Below are 11934 nucleotides of genomic sequence, written 5' to 3' on the forward strand. Positions count from 1 at the left end.
AATAACTATATTAAATGGAAGGAGGCGGCGGTTCCTATTTTGGCGTTTTCCGAGTGGGATCGCGCCTCGGAGCGCTGGGAACGGGGCTGTTTCGCAGCCGATCACGGGAGCCCCGGGCACGGGCAGGGCGGCGGGCAGGGAACAGAGACCTTTTTGCTGCCCCCTTGAATGGGGGGACCAGCAGGTGCCCCTGGGGCTGCCGGGGATGTCACCTGCTGCCTTGGCCTTGCTTTGGGCAGCCCTGGCAGGGAATTTCTTCAGGAATTTTGCCCAGAAACCCATCCCGGCCTTGCCTGGGCCCCCCTGGCGTCCCCTCCGGCCATCGAGGGCGTCGGAGAAGGAGCCGCTCCGGGGGCGATCGCAGCCCCGCGAGGAGCCCGGGATGAGCCGAAGCCACCAGGAATTGCCGGAATTGCGGGTGCCGAGGATGCACGGGCGCCTCATCCGCCTGGGCCGTCGCGGTGCTTCCCAAACGGCCGCGGAAGCAGAAGGGCCCCGGGCGCCGCGCGGGAGCGGAGCCGGGTCTGGCAGAATTGGCAGCGGTTCTCCCTAGTATCCAAGGTATTATTAGAGGCTTATCCCTGCTCTGCACAGTAATCACATTGGAAATTTTTGATTAGAAAACAAAATCTAAATGAGAAGTATGAATATTCATTAGGTGTGGAGATTAATATGCATAATTATGCAAATTAGACAGCAATTAAACACCAATTCTCTGGGGAAATGATTAACACAAAGGCACCGAAATAGAAGGATGTAATTTGAAAGAAGTTTCTGGTTAAATGAGCAGTGAGGGGAGCGGGGAGAGGGGCCGCTCCGTGTTTGCCATGATAATCAGCTGGGCTGAAGCGGGGCCGGGGTCCCCGCGCCCGCCCGGCCCTGCTTTCCAGTGACTAAAGAAATCTCCGGTTCTGGCTTTCCAGGATCTTGGCCCGTGGTGTGTGCCTTGGAAAAGGCAAAAGTGCCGGATTCGGGGGGTCCCCAAGGCCCCCAGGCTTGCAGAGGCTCTGGCAATGGCAGCGGGAATGCAGGGTTGGGGCAGGGAAGAGCCGCTCCGGGCACCGGCGCGGACGGTGGGCGCTGCCGCGCTGTTGCAAACGGGGCTGATCCCCCGGGATCGGCTTCGGCTTGCGAGAGAAGCCGGGAGCAGGAGCAGCCGCTCCGTGCGGAGCCACCCGCGCTCCGGAGCCGCCCGCCCGTCACTCCTGGGCCCGAGCCCGGCACCGCTCCGGCGCCCCACGGAGCCTGGCTGGACGGCAGGGAATACGGCGCAAATCCCCCCGGAATCCCGCGGGAGGCTCTTCTGGGCCCTCCTGATCCTGCTGCGTGTCCCGGGGAGCGGGATTTGGCCTGAAATCCAAGGGACAGGCAGCGCCAGGTCCGTTTGCACGCCGGAAACCCGGCAAGCGGCCCGGCGAGATGCAGCCGCAAGGTGGGAATTTGGGAATTTGCAGCCTCGCTGCCAGGGGGAGGCGGGAGCTGCAAGGAGCCGCCTCAAATCCCGACTCCTGCTCCGGGCGGGAAAGCGAGCACGGCGGGGAGGCTCCGTGCCGCCCCGTGGACGTGGTTTATTAATGAAAATACCCTTCTGTTTGTGGAAGGAAGAGTTAATTTTGCGGGAACACCTTTGAGGCTTTGCTGATAAAGCAAGAGTAACCTTTGTTCTTCCTGTTTTTTTCCGTAGGTTTGGATGAAAGACCGGGATCAGGTTCCTGGGGAACGGGAGATCAAAACAGCTCCACGTTTGACCAGGGAAGGGTAAGGACGGAGCATAAACATGGAGCTCCAACAAAAATAAACGGGGCCTTTGAGGATCGTTTCCCAGCCGGTGCGTTGGGCCCGCCTGGGTTCTCACCCTGGAAGAGGGATTTTCGCCCCGTTTTAGGTGGGGGACAAGGTGTCATCGGGGCACCGGGGGCATCGCTCACGGATGGCAGCTTTGGAGGGGCTGGGGGGGAAGAACCCAGGCTGGGACAGCCGAAACTGGGGCCTGAGGAGGGGAAGAGCGAGAAGACGTCAGCCGCGCTGACGCGGGGCGTTCCGGGGATGCTCCTGCGGGTCTCCGCGGGGGCTCTGTCCCCTCCCCGGCTTCGCGCTGGAGCAGGCGCCGGCCGTTCCCCTTCGGACAGGCCCCTCCGCTCCCCGTCGGGGCTCTCGGCTCCTCGGGGCGGCGCAGGGTGCCCCGGGGCCGCGTCCCCGCCGGGTCCTGGCGGCGCTGCCCGGGCAGGGGGTGGCCAAGCCTGGCCCGGCTCCCAGAACGGAAAAGGGCCCTGGGGCTCCCAGCCTTCCCGCTGCGTTTGGGAGCAGAGCGACCGCTGCGGCTTTGGGGCTAAGATGGGGAGTTTTGGTGTCTCCTGAGAGTAGCGGGGTTGAAAACAGCAACTTGGCTCTTCCCTTCCTCGGATCCTGACACGGGGTGAAGAGCGTCCCAGAGGGGATCACACTGTGCTAAACTGCAGCTCGATCTGTGCCTGCCTTGGGCCGGGCTCTGTGTCCTCACGTGTGCGGTGACAAACGTGCCCTGTCCCTCCAGCAGAACTACGGGGAAGGCCCCCACTACGGAGAGCACCGGGAGCTGCCGTCCCACAACAGCCTGTCGTCCTCGCCCTTCCTGGGACCGGGACTAGTGGGTAAGTGCCCTGGGTCCCTGCTCCAGGACGCAGCGGCCGGCCAGGGTGGCCGTCCCGTCCCTCACCCGGGGGTGCTCGGAGCCGCCGCTCACGGGGCCCGCGGCAGCCTCTCGCGGACGCAGCTCTGCGCACGGCGATGCCCCCGTTGTGCCGCAGCGCTGCTGGGCCGCGGGGCCTCGCAGGAGCCTCTGCAGGGCCCGGGTGTCCCCGGCCTGGCGCGTGGTGCCGCAGAGGGTGACGGCAGGGAGCCCGGGCACGGGACACGCTCGTGGTGGCAGCGCGCAGGTGCCGGCGGCCCCGTCCTCCCCTGTCTGTCCTCGCTGTGGCCTTCTCCCAGCTGCGGGCCGGGAACCCGGGAGCACCGCGGGGACCCGTCCCTGTGCCCTGCTCGGGCAGAGCCGCCTGCCCCTGGGCGCCTGCGGCCCCCTTCACCCGACTGCTGCTCTGAGATTAAGAGCGGAAAATACCCGTCCCCAAGGGCTTAGGGAGCTCTAATGCCATTAGGCAGGAATTGGGTTAGTCCTCGGCGCCTTTCCCAAGGCATCGGCAGCTGGAATGCTGCGGCAGCGCGGAGGGAGGCGCGAGGGCCGCGCAGCAGCCGCACGCGGTTCGGAAGCGCAGCCTGAGGAGAGGGAATCGCGTCTGGGCAGAAATCCCCGTGAGCAGCACAGGTTCCTCCTGGGCCGGCGCTGGTTAGAAAGGGGAAGAGCGGAGCCGGCGCGTGAGGAAGCAGGTGTCCGCGCTCTTCCTCCTCGCGCGCCGCGGCCGCATCCCGCGCTCCGGCGGCTTCGCTCCCCTCCGGGGCAGCCGGACACTTGGAATTTCCCCCTGGGGTCCCGCGCGGACAGGGCAGAGCAGTACCAGGATGCCCCTCTGCCCCGTGGCTCTCCAAGGGCGTTATTCCCTATTTTCTGCCCCGGGAGGATGCGGGCGGAGCAGAGCTGCTCCTTCCCCAAAGCCGGGCAGTCTGATGAAATCCACAGGATGTTTGGGAGGGCTGGAGCAGGGAGCCCTGCGGCAAAGTGGGACCGAACGGCGCAGGGCAGCCCCACGTCCCTGCTCATCCCGACCGGCCCAGGAGGCAGCAGCTCCCACTGCTTGGGTGTCCCTGGGACACGTGGCGCGTGTCAAAGTCACGCTCCTTTCTCAAATTGCGGAACACTGACCCCAAAACCAAGAGGTTTCGCGTTGCGTCCTCACTCGCGGACCTGTTTCTCATTGTTTCTTCGAGGAGGATCAGAACCCCCTAGAAGGGATATTCCAAGGGGAACACGGATTGAGCACGAACAGAGGCTGAGCCGAGAGGGCTCTGCCAAGAAACCCCCGAGTTTTGGCTTCCCCATTAGTGAGGGGGCTGCTGCGGTGAGAGGGGCCACGGAAAGATGGACCCAAGAGTCCAATTCCTGCAGGGAGTTTTCTCACGTTTGTGCCATTTGCGCCGTTCCCCAGCGACAGATTGCAGCGAGCATCAAAAAATGCCTGTCTGAAATGACAAATAAGTCAAAAATAAGTCAAGAAAAGCAGTGAGAGCAGCAAACTCCAGGAGGAAGCAGGGAGGGAATTGGTGCGACGTTGGAGGCAGCGGAGGCTCCGCTCCATGTGGAGGATGCTCGGGCAGCCCTAGGGAAGCGCGAAGGAGGTGCTCATCTGCATTGTGTCCCGCTGGAAAACTTGAGTTGTTTTTCTTCTTAAAAATCACTTTTTTACCATTCGTCTCTGGTGGAGGCTGGAGGGGGGTTGTTTAAACAGCGAGGAGACCGATAAGCCCTAAGAGATTTCTTTCTAGTAATTATTTCTAGTAATTAGCTGCGTCTCAGAGAAGGGTTGCTAATCGCAGGGGTAGCGTGGGCAGTCGGTTCTTCCTGGACAACGGATTTAACCTGGCCACGGATGGGGCTTGTTAATGCTCCCCTTTTGTTTTGTTTTGTTATTGCAATTTTTCCAAGTTAAATTTGCAATTTTTCCAAGTGAGATGTGCAATTTTCCAAGTTAGATTTGCAGTTTTCCAAGTTAGATTTGCAGCTTTTGCTGCTTTTCCCCTTTGCGCGTCGCTGCCAAACGCGCACCCTCGGGCACTGCCACGCGCCTCGTCTCCAACATGGACCGAGCAAAGTGCAAAAGAAGAAACCTCAGATGAAAGTCACAGGTTTGGGGGTTTTTCCCCTTTTTTTTTGTGCAGACCCGCTCTGTTTTGCAATCTCCCTTTTACTTTTCCCCCTTGCAGGTGCTCTGGCAGCAGGAGGGGAGCCCCGGCTGCCGTGTGCCGGTGACTCGGCCGGCCGGGATCCCGCTCCTTCGGGAGCCATCGCGGCCGCCCCACGGGTATTTCTGTCGAGCCGCTGCGGCAAATATAGCAGCTAAGCAGCGCTTTGGAAAATTAGGTCATTTAGGAGATCCGGCCTCTGCCACGCTGACCTCCGTTTACTTAACGCTTAAGCCTCCAAAACGAACTGGGAACGGGGAGCGGGAAGGCGAGGAGGGTCCCGCTGCCCCCGGATCCTCCCGGGCTCTCGGGTTTGGAAGCAGCTTGGCAAAATCCTCTGTCCCGTCTCCGTTTCCGTTGCGATTGCAAGGCTGTGCTTAAAAGCAGCAAGAAATTCCTGGCGTGTTTGCAGACAGGCAGACTTGTTCCTTTTGTGCCAAAGTGCCTGATTTCCCCCCAAAAAACTCCGTGTTGCACTGAGGAGGGGGAAACCCCAAAGCCAAGGGTTATCCCGGGGTCCCGGCTGCTCCGCAAGGCTGTTTCGGCATGGAAACATCTCAGCCCGCGTGCGTTGGGTTCTTCTTTCTTTGTCCCTTTTTTCCCTGCAAACGCTATTTGCGGCCGCGCGTGGGCAGGCGCCGGGAGCGCGTTTGCCGCGTGGGAGATGCCCCGGTGCGGAGCGAGGAGCGGCGGGAACGCAGGGAGGATCTGGGGTCGCTGCCGGCTCCGTTGCCGCCGGCTTTGGCAGGACGCAGCCCTCTGGCGCGAGCCCCGTGCGCGGGCGCCGCTGGCCGGCCCCGCTCCGCTCCCGGTCGCCCGATCCTTCCTCTCGGGCTCCTTTTCCCGTCTCTCCGGCGGGTTTGTGGAGTCGGTTTCTTTGCCGGGTCGGCAGCTGCTGGTTTCCATGGCCACGGCCGCCGCTTCCACACGGCGCTGCCCTCCGGGGCCGCTCACCCGCGGACCGAGCTGGAGGAGCCGCTGGATTGGGGACAAACTCCTCTTCCCCCGGTTCCTCCGCGATAATGGGCGGAAAAAGCCGCATTTTGGGGGTGGGTCTGCAGCTTTGAGCCGGCAGCAGGGGGAAAATCTCCATATCCCGCTCAAAACATTGTGTTTTTCTGTCTCCGCTCTAGGGAAGAGCAGCGAAAGAGCCTCCTACTCCACGTTTGGAAGAGACGCGGCGATGCCAGGGCTGAATCAGGTAAAAGCGTCGCAGTTTGGGGCTCTCGGCTGCTCAAAGGGGAGAGCTCGGGAATGGGGAGCGGGAATGGGGAATGGGGAGTCCCTGGCGGCCTTGCATCCCACCTCCATGCCCGACATCCTGGCCGCCCCACTTTGCCTGAAACCTCCCAGGGGCTGGAACATCATCCTGGGCACTTGGAGAGCAGGGGCCTCGCACTGTATTCCTGTCGTAGGGAAAACGGCCGCGCAGCGGATCCGCATCCCGCTGCAGCGTCGCGTGGGGGCGGCTCGGGGGCGCCCACATCCCCCCTGCGGACGGCCCCGTGCGAGGGCGGCTCTGCCCCTGGCCCTCGTGCCCGCGGCCACGCGCGTGGGGCACGTTTCAATTCGACACAAATTTGTCATCGTTTCCTCTCCTCTGAACTGAGGATGTTTCCTTTGCTGGAGCAGCTGTGCCGGCCGCCTGTGCCAGCGCGGGTTTCATTTACCACTGGAGCTGCTAAAATCCAAACGGGCCAGGAGCCAAGGCCCTTCCTAATGTTATGATTTTGTCGAGCTTTGCCGGGGGCTCGGGAGACGCGAGGTAACCGGAGCGGGTGGGCAAATGGCGCCGGCGCCGCGCGGGCCGGCTGGAGCTGCAGCCCCTCCACGCCCAGGGGACGCAGCCCCCGTGTCACCCCGGAGCAATTGTTGCTCCTGTGTTCAGGGCTGTTTCAACCTGCTTTTCCATAAAAAAAAGAGCCCAAAAAACGGCCCGATGGCTGGTGCTTTGCACCTGCAGCGCTCCCCGCCCGGTCATGTTCTTCCCCATCCTCAACCTCCTTCAAGGGCTGGGGAAAGCCCGTTTTCTGCAGGAAAAGGGCTGAGGACGCGCGCGGCGCTCCCGGCTCTCCGCGCTCGCTCCGGCTCGCTCGGCTCCCTGCTTTCTTTGGCCGCGCGTTCGCGGCGCGGAGGAAACCCGAGCGCTGGAACAGATTGCAGGAATTCCACCAGCTGTGAACACACGAGCTGCTCCTTCCCTCCCCGCGCCCTGCCGAGCCGGCCGCCTCGGGAAGCGGCCGCTTTCCTCTCTGCCCTTGTCCAAAAAGCCCCAAATCTTCCTCTCCTCCAATTTATCCCCCTCTGAAGGTGGGTAGATGCTCAGCTTTTGTGACCTCCCACCCTCGTCGTTGGGGTCGTTGGGGTGTTGCGGGCCTCGCGGCTGCGTTTGTCCTCGTGTTCGCGCACAGGCGGCTCCGGGCGCTGGCTGTGGTGCCTCCATCTCACCACCATGTCCTTGTTTGCAGCCTGGATTCCTGCCCGGCGAGATGGGAATCGCGAGTCCGAGCACGCTGTCCCCCACCGGGGTCAAGGGGGGGACCCAGTATTTCTCGTACCCCAGCAACCCCCGCAGGAGAGGTGCTGAGAGCAGCCTAGGTGAGTGGCTCCGCGTCCCCCGGCCTGCGCCCGGCCTCGTCTCCCAGCGGAGCTCGTCCCTGCCCGGCTTCTCCTGGAAAACCAGCCCTTTGCTCCTAACGGGTTCGGGGCAGGTGCGCTCTGCATTGCAAGCACAGATGAGCCCCAGTTCTCCAGAACTTCGGTTTTCCTCTCGCCGCTCCCTCCCCGCCCCCCGAAGTTGCTTCTCTTGCTGCTATTTTGGGCTTTCCCCAACAAACGAAACCAGAAGCAGCCTAGTGGTACGTGTATTTTTTTCCAGTGCTTTTCAGAAAAACGCATCTGCTTTGATACTTGAAAGTTAATTTGCTGCTTTAAAAATGTCGCAGTTTTCAGGTTTCAGCCTGGGAAACGCTTTTTTTTTCCTTTTCTTTTTTAATTTGCAGTGGCTCGTCCTGTGTGATGAGTTTCTCCTCAGCTCTCTCCAGATGGACTCGTACCCTTTGCCCCTTCCCTTCCCCGTGCGGGGCTTTCCTTTGCTCTGAGCAAAAAAAGAAAGAGAAACCCCCCAATTTTAAGCAGCGCTTCTTCTCGGGATGCTTCTTCCCCCACCACCACCTCGGATATTTTCCGCCTTCCTCCCCGGAACTCAGGGTCTTTCCCACTCCGAGCCGGAGCCCGTGCAGGAATGAGAGTGCGGGAGGACCAGACTGGGGTGATGCCCCCTTTTCCTAGCAAGGATTTTTCCCCCAATAATTTATTGAGGAAACAGAACTATTGGACAAACACAAACCCATCCCTGTGTTTTCTTTCATTCTGGGCAAATTGTCTGCAAAACAAAAAATATCTCCAAACCTCTCACAAAGGCTGGATTTTCTTACGGGCTCAGTCTCTTTGGGAGAGCAAGCACAGCCCTGTGCAGCCTGAGGAGCCAGGAGGGATGGGGAATTTGTTGGAAACGCGAGTTTTGCCGGGTGAAACCCGCCCGCGGAGCGGCGGCGGGACGAGGAATCCGCAGCGCGCGCAGAGCGTCGCTTCGCTGCCGCGCTCCGACCCTCCCGGCGCTTGACGCTGTCCTGGTTTCTTTCCCCCAGATGCACAGCCCAAAAAGGTTCGCAAGGTGCCCCCGGGACTCCCCTCCTCGGTAAGTGATTCCTCATCCCACTCCAAGAGGCTTTGACCCTCTGCAGCAGGGACATTCCAGCTGCTCCTCCTCTTCCTCACCCGTGTGCCCCGGCGCACGCGGGTTTTAGGCTACCAAGGATGGAGGGAGGGAGGGAGCCGCATCGGGATGCACAGCCGGGAAGGCCGTGATGCTCCGAAAGTAGCTGCTTAATAGGAAAAAAAACCTGCTGGAATCGGAATTCCCCTCCCCGCCTCAGGTTTCCGCGTGAAATTGGGAGCTGCTAAGCGCCATGTGGGGAAACGGTCACTCTCAGCAAATGGCCGTTTATTGGCCTCGGATTTCAAAGGTGAGGGAGGTTTCAGGCACCCGCGGGACCCCCATTCCCGCGGGATGGAGCGCGCGGCGCTTGCAGGAATTCGAGCGGTCGCTGGACCCCGTGCAAAGCGACGGGGCTGACGGGCACCTCGGTAAAACCCGGCGCTTCAGTCTGTGCGGGGCGTTTGTGGCCGCGGGGCCGTTCGGAGGAGCAGCAGGCGAGTCAGCGGGGCTCCTTCCAGCTGACTTTGGGGGCAAAAGCCCTTATTACCCTTATTCTTTAAACCCCATTCGAAGAGCAGCGGCGCGGTGGAAAGAAGCCCGGTGGTGCTAGGGCTTGGAGCGCGGCTCTGCGCCGGAGGAACGAGCTCAGCAGGCTCCCCGCGGCCACCGTGAGGGCTGGGGCCGTGGGGCTGATTCCTGCAGCCCCCAGAGCTGCCGTCGCAGCCCTCCACTCGCCGCAAAAGCGCTTAGAAAAGGGCCGTGATCCCCGTGTGTCCGGCGGGGCCGGCGCGGTGCCGCACGGAGGCCCCGGACACGGATGCACAGGGCAGGGGGACGAGGGCGTTGGGTGAAATAAAGCAGCCCCCAAAGGCAGCGGCCCCTTTGGCGGCTCCCGCGAGGCCCCGCGCGCGCCGGCGCTCGTGCGCGCGGCTCCGCTGCCGCGCAGCTGCCGTGTGCGCTGGCCGCGCGCCAGCGCTGGCAGATGGCGCGGGGCTATTAGACGTGCTCCATTCCATTCCCCGGCCCGGCTCCCGCTATTTAATCAAATTAGAGGAAAAGTCAATTTGCCGGATCCGTATTCTTCGTGCCGCCGCTCGCCCCGGCCGCGGGCGCCCCGCTCTGCTTGGCCGCGGGGCCCGCGTGAGCCCCGACGGGCAGCACCGAGGGGCAAACGCTTTTCATTTTATTTGTCCAGTGTGGGGCAGCTTTCTGCATCTATCAGGGTTTTCCCTTCCCCCTTTCCATCTCTCTTTCTTGTTTTTTTTTCCCCTTTTTTCCCCTTTTTTCATCCCCTTCCTCCCTAACCAGCTCCGCGGGACAAACACGGGGCACTGGGAGAGGAAGATGCTCTCTGGGTCGCAGTGGGTCCTGGCTGCTCTCACAACCCAAAGAAATTCAGGCGGGAAAAAGCCTTTTTTCCACTTTTCTTTGTTTATTTTTCATCCTTTTTTCCTTAATGATGCAATAAAAAGGCAGAAATCCTCCAGTTTTGCCCCTCCTGGCCGGCTCGGGCAAGAGGCGCCCGCAGGGATGTCGGGAAGGGGAAACTCGGGGCGAGTTTCTCTTCCCAGGTGCGACGTCTGCGCCGGGCAGTGCGGCCGGGCGCCAGCCTCAGCTTTCGCGGGTTTTTAACCAAAAAAGACTGCCCGGTTTCGGGATGAGTCGGCAGTGATGCAAAGAGGCCCTGCCAGAGGCTCTCACGTAGTCTCGGGCGGTATTTCGGTTTCTTTACGCATCGGATTTCTGCTTAAAACACGGGTGTTTTCACGCAGCCTTCGGTAAAGGCTTTCTAGGATGGGTTTAGTTACTTAAAAAAGAGAGAAAAAAAAACGCTTTTTTTTTTTTGTGCTTTAATGACACACCTGGGTGGCGCCACACAGCAGAGTTGGATGGGAAGCTCCGCAAGCGAAGTGGAGCGCATCCCATCAGAGCGGCTGCTCCGCTTCTCATTTTGGGCTGTGCCCAGTTGTGGGTTTTGCTTCCTTGGCTCCAGAGGGTCTCCCGGGACAGGGGTTGAAGCCCGGGGTCTAAAAAGCTCTGGCCGTGATGGGGGTGTTTCCCTCCTGCCTCCGTTTCCCCTGCACCTCCCGAGCGGAGGGAAGCTGATCCCTGCGGAGGGTTTGGGAGCTGGAGCCCGTGGACGCTGCCGGCTTCGCGTCCAGAAATAATCACTGTTGTGGTTACCCATCAAAAGTCACAACCGCAGAAAAAGGAACCGGAGCGGCGAGCTGAAACTGCTGCCGCTGCCGGTGCAGGGCCGTGGGGCAGAGCCCCTGCGGGAGGGCGGGGGGACGTCTCGGCTTTAAGTCCCCTTCCCGCTGCCCTTGCTCCCCGCTGGTTCCCGGTGAAGGCCCTCGCCCCTCGCGACGGGCCGGGGCGCCGTGAGCGACGGAATGGGCGTAGAGGGGCCGAGGGTTTTGTGCCAGGGTCGGGCCTTGCTCCTGGGCCCTCCCTTGGGCTCAGCCGCGTCGTTTCCTGCCCTCGCTGGGCTCCGTTGGCGGCCGCGGCCCAAAGGAGAGGCCGGACGGGGTCCCTGTGCAGCCCAGCGCCTTCCTCAGCGTCTCCCCTGCCCTCCAGGTGTATCCAGCCAACTCAGGTGACGACTTCAGCAGGGATCCCGCTGGATATACTCCCTCGAAACCTCCCAGCACTGTGTATCCCGGAGCCTTCTACATGGCAGGTGAGGCTGTCGCACCAGGAGGCCCCAGGGCCACGAGCTCCGCGGGTGCCGGCCAAGGGCCGGGCTCTCCCGGCGGGGCACGGGGATCGGCCAGGCGGGATGCGGATCGGCCGGGCGGGATGCGGATCAGCTGGGCAGGATGTGGCTCGGACAGGCAGGATGCGGATCGACATCCTGGGCAGGAGGCGGCTTGGCCGGGTGGGTTGTGGCTCGATCGGGCGGGATGCAGATCATCTGGGCAGAAGGCAGCTTGGCCAGGCTGGACGCAGCTCAGCCGGGTGGGATGCGGCTCGGCCGGGTGGGATGCGGCTCGATCGGGTGGGACATGGCTCAGACGGACGGGATGTGGCTCGGCTGGACGGGATGTGGCTCAGCTGGATGGGTTGCAGCTCGGCTGGACGGGATGCGGCTTGGCCAGGCGGGATGCAGCTCTATCGGGCGGGACGCAGCTCAGCTGGGCAGGACACACCGGCCGTGTCCCGCCGGCACCAGCCCCGCTCAGCGCCCCGCGCTCCGCTCTCTCCTTGCAGACGGGCTCCACACGTCGCCCGACCTGTGGAGCTCCCCCGGTGCCATAAGCCAGTCAAGCTACGGGGCCATGCTGGGCAGCTCCTCCTCCCCTCTCCCACAGCCCGGCGGCTTCAGCAGTTTACACCAGCATGAACGAATGGTACCGGTACCGCGTCCCGGCGCCGCGGCC

At 62.2% G+C, this 11934-nt stretch overlaps 1 protein-coding gene across 1 annotated transcript in view; it reads left to right on the forward strand.

Moving 5' to 3' along the window:
* The window catches only part of TCF3 (transcription factor 3), a gene marked incomplete at its 5' end in the record, with an annotated part of 36634 nt that overhangs the window by 14052 nt on the left and 10648 nt on the right, over positions 1-11934 (forward strand). The window contains 7 exons of the mRNA XM_088535068.1: positions 1685-1758; positions 2534-2630; positions 5967-6034; positions 7302-7431; positions 8484-8533; positions 11132-11234; positions 11765-11904. Coding sequence (XP_088391194.1) covers positions 1685-1758; positions 2534-2630; positions 5967-6034; positions 7302-7431; positions 8484-8533; positions 11132-11234; positions 11765-11904 — 662 coding nt within the window. The remainder of the gene's footprint in view (positions 1-1684; positions 1759-2533; positions 2631-5966; positions 6035-7301; positions 7432-8483; positions 8534-11131; positions 11235-11764; positions 11905-11934) is intronic.

Source organism: Tinamus guttatus, unplaced genomic scaffold (assembly GCF_059628265.1).
Source record: "Tinamus guttatus ecotype Peru unplaced genomic scaffold, ASM5962826v1 Tinamus_guttatus_pri_ptg000610l, whole genome shotgun sequence".
NCBI lineage: Eukaryota > Metazoa > Chordata > Aves > Tinamiformes > Tinamidae > Tinamus > Tinamus guttatus.